The sequence below is a fragment of the Hemiscyllium ocellatum genome, chromosome 6 (genome assembly GCF_020745735.1).
Source record: "Hemiscyllium ocellatum isolate sHemOce1 chromosome 6, sHemOce1.pat.X.cur, whole genome shotgun sequence".
In the NCBI taxonomy this organism is placed as follows: Eukaryota; Metazoa; Chordata; class Chondrichthyes; order Orectolobiformes; family Hemiscylliidae; genus Hemiscyllium; species Hemiscyllium ocellatum.
Genome location: NC_083406.1, coordinates 104380974 through 104397498, shown reverse-complemented (window position 1 = coordinate 104397498; position 16525 = coordinate 104380974). Strand labels below are relative to the sequence as shown.

Below are 16525 nucleotides of genomic sequence, written 5' to 3'. Positions count from 1 at the left end.
CAGTGGGAAGAAGTGTGGTACTTATTCTTTTGGCAGGATATAAATGTTTTTGCATCCTTGCAGATGTTTCCTGTGATATTAAGGATTCTCTCCTGGGAAGGGCTTGGATGTAGTGCACTTCCCACCATACAGGTTCTCTTTGCCCAGGTATGGGCTTGTTTCTCCTGCAATGATAGAAATGGAAGGAATAAATGAGGTAACAGTGGTTGGTACAGATGTCAGTACTGGTGCATATGAGGGAAGGGTAAGTGAGATATTTCAAGCAATTGTAGAGACCTTGTGGAGGGCATTCATGTGGGAGGTTGGGATGGAATGAGTGCGAGTGAGGGAAGGTGATACATGCAGTTGTTAGAATGGCAGAGAGAGAAGAGTATAGCACTTATTCTGGCAGTAACAGAGAAGTTTCACTACTGGCCATTCTTCCTCACCATTCAGACAGCATGGCCCTGGCTGATGATACAAGAAAATGCTGTTAGGATCTGGTTACGCGCTGTCGACTAGTGATCCTCCATGAAGAGGACACCTCTCCTCTGGAACATTCCATCCACTACGCCATCCATCAGAGAATCAACATTGCCATCTTCTCCTTCCCTGCCATTTTCTGACACTGTTCATCAGTGAATAGGTGAACAATGAGTAGCAACTTTGGAATGCTCATCCAGTGGCCTTTCAAAGATGGTGCTGGCGCAAGAGTTGCAGATGTGTTGGCTGATATCCACTAAGTAGTGAGTTGCTGTAGGAATGGTGCAAGTTAAAATGGGCATAAATTGGATGTGAGAGACACCATAGAGCGGGTAGATGAGTTTGGCAATAATTTGGCTGGAGAACTTGTTGGGTCTCATGAGAAATAACATTTCAACAAAGCTTAATGCAATTTGGACATAGCCAAATAAATTGTAAAAAAATTAACAATTTCTCTACCATCTATCAGATGTAAAATTGTGTATAAATGAGAGCAAATATAAGTTAAGAAATTTGAGTATGGATTCAAAACAGTACTTTTTATAAGTCTCCAAATGACTGTAATGCATCGCTTTATGCTTATTGTGATGCAGTTATGACACAGTTCCAACTTCGGTCCTGAGTCAGAAGAAGCTGAAAATGTGTTGCTGGAAAAGCTCAGCAGGTCAGGCAGCATCCAAGGAACAGGAGATTCGACGTTTCGGGCATAAGCCCTTCTTCAGGAATCCTGAAGAAGGGCTTATGCCCGAAACGTCGAATTTCCTGTTCCTTGGATGCTGCCTGACCTGCTGAGCTTTTCCAGCAACACATTTTCAACTCTGATCTCCAGCATCTGCAGTCCTCACTTTCTCGTGGGTCTGAAGAATCCAGGTTAAAACTGTGGTCAGACTCTTGATCATGTAATCGAGACTGACACTTCCGTAGCAGTACTGGAGAAATACTCGGTTGGAGATGCTGTTTCTCAGACGAGACATTAAATAGATGGCTTCTCTGCCCTTGAGTGAACATCCATAGAAACATAAAAATTAAGAGCTGAATTAGGCCATTCAGCCATCCAGCCCATGATGTCTGTTCTGTCATTCAATGAGATTGTGGCTGTGTTCTGAATTCCATATTCCCATCCCCAATAACCTTTGACTTGCTTACCTAACACAAATATATGTACAGTAAGACAAAGAACTGCGGATGCTGGAGATCTGAAACAAAAACAGAAAGTGCTGGAAAAACCTGGCAGGTCTGGCAGTTTCTGTAGACAGAAAAACAGAGTTAACATTTTGAGTCCAGTGACAAATGAATGGTTCTGATGAAGAGTCACTGGACCTGAAATGTCAACTCTGCTTTTCTCTCCATAGATAGTGCCAGAGCTGCTGAGTTTTTCCAGCACTTTTTGTTTTTGTTTAAGAATCTGCCCATCTGTGTTTTAAAAATGTTCAATGAATGATCTCCACTGCTTTCTGGGACAGTTACAAAGTTACACAGCCCTCTGAGAGAAAAAGAATGTAAAAGATCTCAGGAATTGGAATGGGAGAATTATCCTAGATTCCTGGTCAATATTATAAACCCTCAACTGACATCACAAAGCTGTTTATGGGAACTTTCTTTATTATTGGCTGGTACATTTCCCTGCACAACAGTGACAATGCTTCAAAGGATTGCAAAGCACTTTAGGATATCCCAGGGTAATGTAAGACAGTATACAATTATCAAATTGTGTTTTACTTAAAATATAATATACCCCCAAATAGGGTTCGTGATAGTTAACCCTTTCTGGACATACTTTGTTCTCCATATTCAACTCATATTTTGACGCTGGAATTAACAAATATTTCTTTTCCTGAATAAGGACTTTTGCCCGAAACGTTGATTTTCCTGCTCCTCGAATGCTGCCTGACCTGCTGTGCTTTTTCAGCCACACACTCTTAACAAATATTCCCTCGAGCCTTAAAAGATTAAAGTATTGTTTCCTCTCCCGAATTCTTGGTCTGTTTATTTATTTTCTTTCAGGAATGGGAGAAATAAAGGGAAGCAAGCAATCAAATAGGGTGAAAAATGAGGTCTGCAGATGCTGGAGATCCCAGTTGAAAATGCGTTGCTGGTTAAAGCACAGCAGGTCAGGCAGCATCCAAGGAATAGGAAATTCGACGTTTATGTCCGAAACGTCGAATTTCCTAATCAAATAGAGTGGTTGATCTTTGTCACAGCTTCACTGGGCGGAGCTGTATGTCCTTTCTTCTTTCCCAGCTCGCTGGGAGCGAAGTGACTTTGATGAAGCAAGTGGCGCGGTGTATGTTTCCTCTTTCTCGGAACTTGCCTGACGCTATTTCTTTGTCCTGGTATTGTTTGGAAGGGAGGTGTGGAGAGAGAGAGAGAGAGTGTGTGTGTGTGTGTGCAGTAGCATGGATTGCATTGTTTGGAAGAGAGTGTGTGTGAAGGGAAGCTTCTTTTGCTGTTGTAAGGTTGATGCATTGTAGGTGTGTGTTGTAGTTTTTATTGTGTGTGAGTGTGCAGCTGGATGTGTGTCAGAGCGGGTTGGAGGCAGGCAGCAACCACATTGTTGCGAGTGAATGTGTGTGTGTGTGTGTGAGAGAGAGAGAGGACGGAGTGAGTCAGCCTGTGTATATAACACACTGACTGAGGGGTCGCTGTCTGTGTACCTCCTCCAGCCCTAGCCTGTCATTCACAGGGGGAAGCGGCAGCAGTAAGCAGCAGCATGGCGAAGCGGAAAGGAGCAGGCTCCCTGAGCCCGGGACACCAGCAACCGCCACGGTGGAGCCCCAGCACCTCAACAGGGCGGCGAGGGCCAGCCGTAGGAGTCCTCCATCTATTTATTATGGTTTGTTCCCACATAGCGGAGGGGACGGCAGAAGGTTAGTGAAAGGGGCGGGGGAGGGAGGAAAGAAATAAATATTTATATAATTTTCAACTCACTGTTCCCGCACCGTTTTATTTTCTTTTAAAAATCGAGTTCTGGTAATTTTTTTTCGTGTGTGTGAGAGGAATCTGACTTTTTAAACGTGTCCCCTTCCTCGCCCCTCCCCTTTTTTTTAAATATAGTCCGATTTTTATCTTTTGGTAATTTCTTTTAAAAAAATTTTTTTTGGGAAGGTCGAGGGAGGGAGGCTCGGTTTTGCTGCGGCAGGCCGCCCAGTGAGAGCCCTCCGCCGGCCCCCCTTCCCTACACCAGCTCCAGGCTTCACTCGGCCTAGAAAGGAGAGCGAGAGAGAGAGGACAATTAATAAGAGGACGAAATAAAATCTCCAAGGGTTTGACTTATAGATTTTCCCTCCCACCCACCAACCAACCTTAACAAGGAATACATAGGTTTTTCTTGCGTTTTGTTTACAAAAAAATGCCTAAAATAATATACCCATAAATGGCCTGGCTGGGACCAAGTTGTGATAAGTCGGAAGTATTTAATTTGCTCACTCTCTGAAAGCCTGTTAGGCCTTCGTTTTTTTAAAAAAAAATGTAAAACCATAAGATAAGGAGTCATAAAGACACAGAAAGGAAACGTGATTATGTAACGTTAAAGTGGTACAATTTTTTTATATATTTAAATGTCTTTTTTTTCCGTTTGAGATTTGCCACCTGGGTATTTTCAGTCGTCACTCAGAACTTAACTATCCAAACCCCCACACGTTAGATTGTAAAATTTTGTCGTGGTTGTTCGCTCGTGTGATTATTAAAGTGCATGCTGTGGTCTCTGGGCTGACAAAGCCCTCAATATGTAGAGTGGCCAAAAATACCAAATGGGGATGGTGTTAATATTATTGAGGTGCTTCTGGTTTTGTTTGGTACCATTTTGCATTGTGTTGCTTCCCTGCGGATGTAGTTAGTGTTGGAGTTTGTTAAAATGTAATTGCCATTGCTGTGGTAGGCATACTGAGTTCAAGTAAATCTTGGATGTAGGTTTGCTCGCTGAGCTAGAAGGTTTGTTTTCAGATGTTTTGTCAACATAGTAGGTAACAGGCTCACTGAAGATGTTACCTAGTATGATGTCAAAATGTCTGAAAGCAAACCTTCCAGCTCAGTGAGCAAACCTACACCTAGAACCTCAACCTGAGCTGCAAATCTTAACTATCAGGTAAGGTTGTTTTAAATACAACTAGTAAAATTAGTAGTAACTTGTAGGATTGCTGCTGATCAATAATTTTATCTTAGTTGAAGTTAAGGACCTTTGGGAGCCTCTTGTTGTTATGACTTGTGTGTTGTTTGTTTCTGTCTTAGAACTTTTGTCAGACATCAACATTAAGGAAAAATAGTGCATTCCTCTTGGGATGGACCAGATTAGTTTGCATGGACTCTACTCTTGAATTTAAAATATGAGGGTGGAATCATAGTCTGTAGGTTTAGGTCTGGACAGGCAAAAACAGTTTGTTTCCACTTATGTGCATGTTTTGGCAAATTTTGAGTTGGGGAAGGTGAAAAGTTGTTCGACTTCACTAGGATGTTGTTTGATCACTTATCAGCTTTATTTACTTGCCATACAAGAGAAGGAATCTCAGTAGCCAATTCAGCTTACTGAGCCTGCTCAGTCACTGTTAGATCATGGTCAGTCATGTACTTTGATACTTTCTCTCACCATCTCTTTGTCATTAGATTTCTGGAGACTTTTTTTTTGTTCTGAATTAAGCCTGATCAATGATGAAAGTTCCACACCACCTCTAGGATGGAGAATTCAACATGAAGAAATTCCTCCTTATCTAAGCTCTTAAGTGAGATCATCTATCATTCTTAGAAATTCTAGAGATTACAGGCCAACATTCTTCAATCTCTTTGAGAATTGTGCCAACCAAGGAATTAGTCTTGTGAATGTTGTACTTTGTCTTTGGTAGATACATCCTTCCTTGCTTAAGATGGGCAATGCTGTACACAGTGCTCCAGTTATGTGCTCAACAAGGCTCTAACAGTAAGCCATCTTTACTTTTGTACTTGATGACAGCAAAAAAAAATTGGCTGTCTTAATCATTGCTGCACCTGCATGCTAGCTTTTAGTAACTCATGAATAAGGACACCTATATATCTCTTTTGGACACAGATTTACTGAGCTTTCATCACTTGGAGAAATATTGTTTCAGATTTTTTTTTCCCTGCCAAAGTAGATAATGTCTCTCAACTTCAGTTATGTTTTACCTGCCCAGCTCTTGTCCATTTGCCTCGTCTGTCCAAAGTGCCTTTGCATCTTCCTCACATTTCGAATTCCCACTTAGTTTTGTCATGAGCAGATTTGGAAATATTACAACTGATCCTCGCAAATGAATCAGTTATACAGATTGTGAACAGCTGTGGCATTAGCATGATTCTTGCAGTACCCCATTACAGCCTGCCCCAGAGGGAAAACCTGGTTATTCCTGCTCTCTGCTTTAGTCTGTTAAACAGCTATTAATCCTTACTAATATGACCCCAATGCTATGTCTTCTAATTTCTTTTTCTTACAAAAATATTTGTCACTTTGGGATTTTTTTTTCCCTTGAGTGAAAGCTGCACCTGAGTTTTGAGGAAGTTGCTTAAGAATTTTTCAGTGATGGTATTTTGATACTGCTCTGTTTGTTTACAGACACAAACCAAGTGACGGTTTGTTTTTTTTCAAGTTTTATCTTTGCTAATGTTGGATTTTTCAAGACTCTGAGCTGGAGCTAATGTTTTTAGCAGTCCAAAAATGAGCCATTTGCTACAATATTTCCTCTAACTTGCATTTTTATAGCATCTTCTCACATACTATGTAAAGTATAGAATCCTTACAGTGCAGGACATAGCTGTTCGGCCCATCAACTCTGTGAAGATTGTGTTCCTATCTCTGCAACTTCTGATTGTACCATGGCTAATCCACCTAGCCTGCACCCAGTTTCCCTGCGGTGTGGATGTAGGCCATTTGGCCAAAAGTCCATACTGACCCTCTGAAGAGCATCCCACCCTGACCTGACCTATTCCCTGGCTCAATGACTCTACACTTACCCCTGACTAATACACTTGTCCATAGTGTTCATGGATGTGTAGGTTAATTTAGCATGACCAATTCGCCTAACCTGCACATCTTTTAAGTTATAGGAGAACACCAGAGCATCTGGAGGATGTGCAAACTCCACATGGTCAGCCACCCAAGGTTGGAATTGAACTGGGTCTTTGGTGCTGTGAGGTAGTAAGTGCTAATCACTGAGCCACCATGTAGCAATCAGTATTTCACATAGCAGGCAGACCAAGTAGTAGGAAATTTAAAAAGGTAGTCTTTTTGAAGAGGTTTCTGGTGATCAGAGAAGTAGTAATGCCAAAATGTTTTCAGAGTTGAGGGGGAGCTGTACTCTGGGACACAGAGCAATATCTGGAATGGAAGGATGCATACAACTTTGAACATGATCACTGTGAGATGTGATCTGGTAAAAAAAATTTATTTTGGAGTCTGTCAAAAGTTTTTGCAAACAGGGTTGATTTGGAGGGGGAGGGTTTTTTAAAAGTAGTGTTTCTCATGCTCTGTCCTGAAAATACTTCAATCTGTTAGTGAATTGATTACACTTGAAGTTGACTGCCACTTTGCTTGTGGAACCTTATAGTGCACATAATGAGAAATTAGTATCTGGATTTGTTTCCCAGATATGCCCAGGCATTGGAACAATTTCTGTTTTTTTAATGTTCATCTGACTTGACTGACAGGGCATTGTTTTAACATTCCAGCTGAGAATGGCCTATCCTATATAAGAAACAGGACTGGCCATTCAGTAGGGACAAATTACTGCAGATGTTGGAATCTGTACTGAACACAACAAATTCTGGAGATCACCGCAAATCGGGCAGTATCCATCGAGAGCGAGCAAGCTAATGTTTCAAGTCTAGATGACACTTTATCAGAGCTGAAGTGAAGGGTGGAGGCAAGCATCTATGCTATGGGGTGGGAAGGGGAAAAGGTAGTGGATGTAGGGTGCCGGTGGAGAAAATGTCAGTTTACATTAAGCGATGTCCTGCCATTCTCGATGTCTCCTGCCACACTTGAAAGGGCTGTAATTGGGATGGGGGAGGGGAGGGCAGGACATGACCAGCTAAGGGATATGGGGAGAGTGTGGGTAAATGGCGTTGAAATGCCCATCAGCCAAGATTGAATGGCGGAGTGGACTCAATAGGCCGAACTGCCTGACCTCCATTCCTATTTCTTTAGGGTTTTATGGCCTTGAAAGAAATGGTTCATAATTTTTTAAAGGTTTTGAACTGAGTCCAGAGGCTGTAAAGTGTTTATTCTGAAGTTGATGTTATAGAGTCATCCAAATGTGTAACCTAGAAATGGCCTCTTTGGTTCATCTCATCCATGCTTACTAGCCTCCAAGTAGCACTAGCAAATCTCCCTGCCATGAGTTTGCTCCCCTTCCAATTCAGGTGCAACCTGCCCTTCTTACATAGGTGACTTCTACCCCAGAAGAGATTCTAATGGTCCAAAAATATGAATCCTTGCCGCTTTATCCTCCTGTCACTACTCTTACTAGCACATGATGTCACAAGGAATTAAGGGCTACGGGGAGAATGCAGGTAAGTGGAGTCGAAATGCCCATCCGCCACATTGAATGGTGGAATGGACTCGATGGGCCGAATGGCCTTACTTCCACTCCTATGTCTTATGCCAACCAGATATCCAAACCTAATCTAGTCCCATTTGACAGCACCTGGCCCATATTCTTCTAAACCCTTCATATTCCTATACCCACCCAGACACATTTATAAAATGTTGTAATTGTACCAGTCTCCTCCACTTCCTCTGGCAGTTCATTCCATATAGGCACCACTTTTTTTTTTGTGTGAAAAAGTTGCCCCTTGGGTCTTTCTCTTCTCACTCTGAACCTATGCCCTCTAGTTCCAGACCCCCTACCCCAAGGAAAAGATCTTGTCTATTTATCTTATCCGTGCTCCTCATGATTTTATAAACCTCCATAAGGTCACCCCTCAGCCTCTGACGCTCGAGAGAAAACAGCCCCAGCCTGTTCAGGCTCTCCCTTTTGGCTCAAATACTCAAACCGTGTCAACATCCTTGTAAATCTTCTCTGAACCCTTTCAAGTTTCGCAACACTCCTTCTTCTTGTAGAAGGGATACCAGAATTGCGCAATATTTCAAAACTGGCCTTAATGTCCAATACAGCCACATACCTCTTGACTCCTATGCTCCATGTTCTGACCAATAAAGGAAAGCATACCAAATGTCGCCTTCACTATCCTACCTTCCTGTGACTCCACTTTCAAGGAACTATGAACCTGCACTCCCAGGTCTTTGTTCAGCAACACTCCCTAGGACCTTAGCAGGACTTATACACTTAATGGTAAGATTCGCTTTTCCAAAATGCAGCACATCCCATTTAAACTAAATTTCATCTGCCACACCCCAGCCCATTGGCCCAGTTTTTGCTGTGTTTCACGAGAACAGTGCAGCATATGAATGGGCATGTGAACAGGCCACTCAGCTTGTTTCACATTCAGTGAGATCATGGTTGATGATCTTCTGTCCTATCACTTCCCCGCACTATCCCTGTGTCCTTTAACACCTCTTAGATTAGATTTTCCTACAGGCCTGTCAGCCCAACAAGTCCACACCGACCCTCTGAAGGGTAATCCACCCAGACCCATTTCCCTCTGACTACTGCACCTAACACCATGAGCAATTTAGCATGGCCAATTCACCTGACCTGCACATCTTTGGACTGTGGGAGGAAACCCTTACAGACACAGGGAGGATGTGCAAACTTCAAACAGTCGCCTGAGGCTAGAATTGAACCGGGGTCCCTGCTGCTGTGAGGCAGCAGTGTTAACCACTGAGCCATGTTGCTGTCCAAATTTGCATATGTAACAGTCTCTGACCAAGCCTGCCCAGTACTCTTGGCATTAGCAGCACCCTTTTGGTCCTGCACAGAAGTTTTGAACATAATCTAGCATCTTGAATGTGCATCGAGGGTGAAAACGCTGCCACTAACAGGAAAGTTTTGACAAACTGGAATTTATATACAGCAAAAAATTAGAAGGATGCTCAAGAATCCTTCACTGCTTCAAGATGAGTGTTTAATAACGTACATATGATCTGGAACTGAAATTTGAGTGAAATAGTCTCTGAACTACCTACACAAGTGCGTATTAGTGGGGCATAAGTGACTTTAGTCCTGACTTGTGTGAACTGGATCCAACTAGACTTTTAAGTACATGCGATTTCCTTAATCTTACCTGAAGTAAATTGATCTGAGCTAATGAGAAGGAAATTATGAACAAGATTTCATATAATTGGCTGTCTTGGCTAACTGTTTTGTAACATGAGCCTATTCTAGGTTTATTGAGATAGTTAAATGGAATAGTGTTTTCTTACCTTCTCAAATGATTTCAAATTTTCAAGTCAGGCATGTGCTTCAAATTAATTTTCCCACACTCTTAACATGTCAGTTATAGTTTAACTCGATATTATTTGACTCCTAACGTAGAAGTGATTGGGTGAGGTCCCGTTTCAGAGACCTGAGTACAACTCAAAAGTACCATAGGAGAATGCAGAATGGCTTGGATCACATGTTGAAATGAGAGACTTGTCCGTGCTCTTGCGTGCAGAAAAGATTCCATTGTTTTTGAAGAAGAACAGGAGCGTGGTTAGGACACTGAGCCAAATCATCAACACCATATATACTTATTTACTGTTTGGGGGAACTTGCTGTGCACAAAATTTCTTGTACCATAATGTTCCTACTTCAGGTTTTTCTTTAGGATTTAGAAGTAATGCACACTTTCAGACTATTTCCTGGTATCACTGACTAAAACAAGAAGAATTATTTTTGCTGCAATGATTGAGTTACCACACACCCTTACATTCTAATACGAAGACATTTTGGAGGAATTGAAAAGTGGAAATGAGACATCTTTTTTTTTCAAAAAGGAAAAACTGTGTGGTTAAATAGTGAAAGCAAAGGACAGTGAAGTTAAAATCTATTTTAGAGAGTTAGGAAGAATTAGAGTTGGTGGGGGTTGTGAACTTCACAGTTCTAAACGTTCCCTTTTTTTTGTTTTAAGAATATATAGAGCAAGCTTTTAATAAAATTTGTATCCTATTCCTTGTAATATTAAAACACTGAAGCTAAAAGGTGATGTATGAGAGAAGCTTTGCAATTTCTTTATTTCTGAAAAAGTGTCTTAACTTTACATAGGGAAGTTTGACTACTTTCAGCCTGGGAGCTTTGCTACAAGAGGAGCAATGATTGAGCAAGTAACTGGAACCCTTCTTTGTATCTGTTTTGTTGCAACAATGTATGACATTTTATCTCTCGTTGTGACAAGTTGGTTTTGTATTCAGTATAGATTCTCTAACATCCATGAGACTAATGGAGGGTCAAAATTGGTGAGCAAAAAAAGACAATGTACTAGCTGTTTAGATTTGGATGTGCAAAGCAAAATTCAAGGTTTGTGCGAAGATTTGTAGCTCGGGTGCTCGTTGTTGTGGTTCTGTTCGCCGAGCTGGAAGTTTTTGTTGCAAACGTTTCGTCCCCTAGCTAGGAGACATCATCAGTGCTCTGGAGCCTCCTGCGAAGCGCTTCTTTGATGTTTCTTCCAGTATTTATAGCGGTCTGTCCTTGCCGCTTCCGGGTGTCAGTTTCAGCTGTCCGCTGTAGTGATTGGTATATTGGGTCCAGGTCGATGAGTTTGTGGATGAATGCCATGCCTCTAGGAATTCCCTGGCTGTTCTCTGTCTGGCTTGCCCTATGATAGGGGTGTTTTCCCAGTCGAATTCACGTTGCTTGTTGTCTGAGTGTGTGGCTACTAGGGATAGCTGGTCGTGTCGTTTCGTGGCTAGTCACATCAACTAGCCACGAAACGACACGACCAGCTATCCCTAGTAGCCACACACGCAGACAACAAGCAACGTGAATTCGACTGGGAAAACACCCCTATCATAGGGCAAGCCAGACAGAGAACAGCCAGGGAATTCCTAGAGGCATGGCATTCATCCACAAACTCCATCAACAAACACATCGACCTGGACCCAATATACCAACCACTACAGCGGACAGCTGAAACTGACACCCGGAAGCGGCAAGGACAGACCGCTATAAATACTGGAAGAAACATCAAAGAAGCGCTTCGCAGGAGGCTCCAGAGCACTGATGATGTCTCCTAGCTAGGGGACGAAACGTTTGCAACAAAAACTTCCAGCTTGGCGAACAGAACCACACCAGCAAAGCAAAATGTTACAGTTGCTGGACATCTGAAATAAAAATGCTGGAAAGACTCAGCTGGTCAGGGAGCATCTGTAGAGAGAGACCTTCTAACAACTCCAATTTTTTTTTGATGAACGTGAGATAAGCCATCACACATTGTTAGAACAAAATGCAGATACAAAGAAGGTACTCCAGTTACTTAATCATTCTGCTTCCTGTAGCAAAGTTCCCAGACTGGAAATGGTCAAACTTCTCTTTGTAAAATTCAGACACTATTTTTCAGAAATAAAGACATTGCAAAGGTTCTCTTGTATGTCACCTTTTTAGCTGCAATATTTTAGTATTACAAGGAATAGGATACAAATTTAGGTATTCCTTGGAGCAACAGCAGAATTAGATAAAACATCAGCTGGTTAATGCCCCAGAGAATAGCGAATATGTTGAACGGTTGCTATCTCATGAGGTCTGAATACTAGTTCATCTTTGAGAGCACATTGTTTCTACTTTATGTAAAAATTACTTTGTTATGGAGATGGGTATTTTATAATGTAAATTGGGGCCCAGCGTTGTTTAGATTATCCAAAAGAGGTTGGGAAAAAAAGAGATCTTCTCAATTGGTGTCCAGTTTTTTGCCTTTCCAGGAGGTCACAAGGCTCCTGGTGCGTGAAAGTGTCAGTGTGTGATTTGTGAGGCATCACCACTATGTTTGGCTAAATAGACACATGCTGTTGTACCACTTCCAAGCTCAACTTCTGAGGCTTGCCAGCCAAAACTGGAGACAGTACTTTCCATGGAACTCTGACCAAGGCACTCTGCTACTACAGCACTATTTCAGTCTTTTTCAATTTGAATTCCCTTTTTGAAGTGAAAGCAAATGTCTTCATTTGCCTTTTTTTAGATTTGGCTTTTGTACCTGTGTACAAGCATTTGAATTTTGGACAAATAAGATGTAGGGGGATAGTGTTCAAGAAAGTAAGTCTCTCTCTTAGCAGGCAAGTGTAAAGGAAAGTTTCATCAAATGTGTTCTTGCTTCAGAGTGCTGTAGTTATAACAAATAAGTTGACTTTTAAATTAGCAGAATGTAAGGTTGAAAGCTCAAAACCCAAGAATTGCCGATGCTAGAAATCAAAAACAGAAATTGCTAAATGAACTCCAGTCTAGCAGCAGCTGTGGCGAGAAATCAGAAATGTTAACTGTGCTTTCTCTCCATGGATGCTGCCAGATCTGAATTTCTTTTTCTGGCAATTTTTGTTTGGGTTAAAAGCTCAATTTGTTTGTCATGGATTTGCACATCTTCATTTAAATGTTCAGGGTGAAGGTGGAACCTGCAACAAGCCTGCACAACTTACAGTGAAGGCTGAACATGATGCTCTTGTTTGTTTGCAGCAAACAATCATGAAAGCTAATGGAATGCTGGCCTTGCATCTTGGCAACTAGCGTGTAGGGACGGGGAATTTATGCTGCTGTTGTACCAAACCATGGTTAGACCTCACTTGAACTGCTGAGAGTAGGTCTGACCTTGGAGGGAGTACAATGTAGCTTTACAAGAATGATACCTAGAAATCAGAAATTTAAATTTTGAAGAGGATATGTGAACTAGGCTTGCCTTTTTCCAGACCTTAGAAGGTTAAGGGATGCTCTGATTTTGAAGTCTTCAAGATATTAAAAGGACAGGTTCTGGATTAACTTTTTTTTTCCCTACTGCTTTATGAGCTACGAGAACTAAGAGTCGTGGCTTTAGCGTTAGGGTGAGACTGTTCAGAAAAGATGTGTGGAAGCACTTCTAAACAGAGGATGGTAGATGTTTGGAACTCTTCTACATGTAACAGTGGATGCTGAATCAGTTGTTAAATTTTAAAATTGAAAAAGGTAATATTTTGCTACACAAATACATTGAGGAATATGGACCAAGGGAAGGTAAATAAAGTTAGATTGCATATCAGCCATGAAATTATTGAATGGTAAAAAGACTTAAGGGGCTGAGTGGCCCACTCCTGTTCCTGTGAAGGAAATTTTGACTGATCCAGAACAATGTGTGACAAACAAGTGGTTGTTTAGTTGCATATGTTGTGAGAAACATTAGAACTGGATATCGTCAGCGTAATGTGTAATTTTAACAAACTAAGACCCTTTCACCTGAGGTGACAACAGACTTTTTTAAAAAGCTTTTGTATGCCTTTAGAAAAGGAGAAACATTTAGCAAAACTCTACTGATCTGACAATAAAGAAAACTTACAATATTGGTCCACAGTGCATTCTTGTGGAGAGGACAAGAAGTATCGATATTCCAGACTTACAATGTCAGTTATGATATGGAGGCTATAACCTGTTATTGTGAATTTTAAACTTTGTACACTCCAGTCCACCAAGTTTAGTTGGAAGCACTAGCTTTCAGAGTGCTGTTCCTTCATCAGTTGGTCGTGGAGTACCTGATGAAGGAACAGGGCTCTGAAAGCTGTGCTTCCAACTAAACCTGTTGAACAATAACCTGGTGTGATTGTGATGACTTTGACCAGGCAAGACTGTCTCGAGGATAATTTTTTTTTTTAAGGACAGGATGTCAGACAGATAAGGGTGCCAGTGTCTTGAACTTTGATACTGAGCATCAGAGGAGAAAGGAAGGTTGAAAACGAATCTTAAAACTTTTTTTTGTTTTTGAAAAGAGGTTGATTTTATCTATCTTGGGGTAAAGAGAGAGGTTTTTAGTCCAGGGCGACATTGACAATGTTAGTCAGTATGGATAGCCTAGTGGTCAGGATAAATAGTGAAAGGAATTGAGGCTCAGTAGAAGGAGATGAGTGAATTTGAGCTAAATGGCAGAATGGAGAGCGCACTCGGAACCTGGAATGATATGAGAGAGGGGAGAAAAGATTGGTTGAAATGAAGGCTAAGTTAATTAACTTACAATTGTACAAAAGGTTCTCTGGAACTTTAATCCTATTTCAATAAATAATTTTGCCTAAATTCTGCAGTAATTTGAATATTTGGAAAGGTTATCTGTTATGATTTTGTTTTGCATTTCACAAACATTTTCCGAAGCTTGTTTGCATTGGTCACTTTTTGAATATGCATCTTCTACAAAAGTCAGAATGTTGGATGACCCATATTTTAATTGCTACACTGGATATTCGTTTGCTTTAGCTTTTTAAATGCTCTCAGATTTTACCTGAAGTGTATAGCTTTACAGTTTGAAAATTCTTCTAATTATGTCCAGTGGGCTGCTTATTTGATCAGTTCAGCCAACATTTTCTGTTAATGTTATTTTAGTACAAAAATCGAGTGAATGAACAAATTGATGTTTATATTGTATAGGAAGTATTTGAAGGGTCCACTTGGTTTAGGTAGCTCCTCAATATAGTGAGAATTTGTTTTAATGATAGTGTTTTGTTTTACAAAGCAGCTTGCCTTTGCATAGCACTAATTTGCATTTTTTTTTTTAAAAATGGAAAAATCCCAAAATGCTTCATAGAAGAATAATCGGACTTTGGATGTGGGATATGTTCTGTATGGAAATGTGGAGCGGCTAGTGACTAGTCGGGTGAAAGCTGGAAAAGAGCTTACTGTCTTGATTTGGGAGGAGCATTGGGGTAAATGGCTAGTAATTGAATAGCATGGTTAATTGGGGCTTGCTGTGAATGGAAGCAAAGCTTGTGTTTTAAAGCCCTTACTCTTTTGGCATTCACCAAAAAAAGTGCTCACGGTGGGCAGTCATGCTTGGAATATTAACAGGAAAATTAGGCAGAGGAATAATTGTATACGAAGTGCCAATACAAGACACTATTACTGACCCCATGAGGCAAACCCAGAAAGAATGGGTTCATATTCCGAGTGACAGGTAAAATGGGTACTAGGATTGGTGTATAGACAACTTCTCTTTTGCGTGAACCAAAGACATCGCAACCAACACAAATCTTGATAAGACCCTTTTAATATGGCTTTCAGTCTGGCTTTATTTTTGTAAGCTGGGGATGTTGGAAACAATATGCATCTGCCATTGATGCAGTATTTGAGGTATAGCTTGTCATTTTTTTTGTAACCTTGAGGTGCTGTGAATTTTGCTGACTTGTATTTTTTTTTGAGAAAAGGGTCTTCTCAAATTGTGTAAATGAAACATCAGCTTACCGCAACTTCACTAAAATGTCACAACTGACATTTTTTTTTTCTTTTGAAACTAATTGTTGAAAATTGCATTGTATTATTTCTGTGCAAAGTACATGAACTGTTAAAAGCTTGAGTATTTAGGGTGGCACGGTGGCACAGTGGTTAGCACTGCTGCCTCACAGCGCCAGGGACCTGGGTTCAATTCCTGCCTCAGGTGACTGACTGTGTGGAGTTTGCACGTTCTCCCCGTGTCTGCATGGGTTTCCTCCGGGTGCTCTGGTTTCCTCCCACAGTCCAAAGATGTGCGGATCAGGTGAATTGGCCATGCTAAATTGCCCGTAGTGTTAGGTAAGGGGTAAATGTAGGGGTATGGGTGGGTTGTGCTTCGGCGGGTCAGTGTGGACTTGTTGGGCCGAAGGGCCTGTTTCCACACTGTAAGTAATCTAATCTATTTGAAATAACTTTGAGCCTGTTAAACCACTGAAGGGTTTAATGAAAATAGTCTAAAAGGAATAGATGGCTATCTTGGGTCTGCAAGGCTTTTTTTTTTGTTGGTAACTTGCTAAAGAAAAACCTACTCCCGATAGTTCGCTGAACAGGGCATATGTTCTGTCTTAATGAATTGCAATCCATACCAACTGTTTTGCCAGACTTGATGGAACTTCTGAACCAGTTTGTAGCACTGTTTGGATCATTGAAGGAAGGGAAATTGTTGTCTTTTTAGTACCTTGTCCAGGGTTATGAAGTCTTGTTAGAACTTGGAAGCGTCATTGGCTGCTGTGAATCCGAAAGGAAAACCATTCTAA

The 16525-nt window shown here is 41.1% G+C and overlaps 1 protein-coding gene across 2 annotated transcripts in view; it reads left to right on the top strand.

Annotated features, from left to right (window-relative positions):
- Positions 1 to 2716: 2716 nt before the first annotated feature.
- The window catches only part of tmem131 (transmembrane protein 131), a 211265-nt gene continuing 197456 nt past the window's right edge, over positions 2717 to 16525 (top strand). For both annotated transcript variants that reach the window (XM_060826240.1, XM_060826238.1), the window contains exon 1: positions 2717 to 3329. In XM_060826240.1, the coding sequence (XP_060682223.1) occupies positions 3173 to 3329 (157 nt within the window). In that variant the 5' untranslated portion in view covers positions 2717 to 3172. The remainder of the gene's footprint in view (positions 3330 to 16525) is intronic.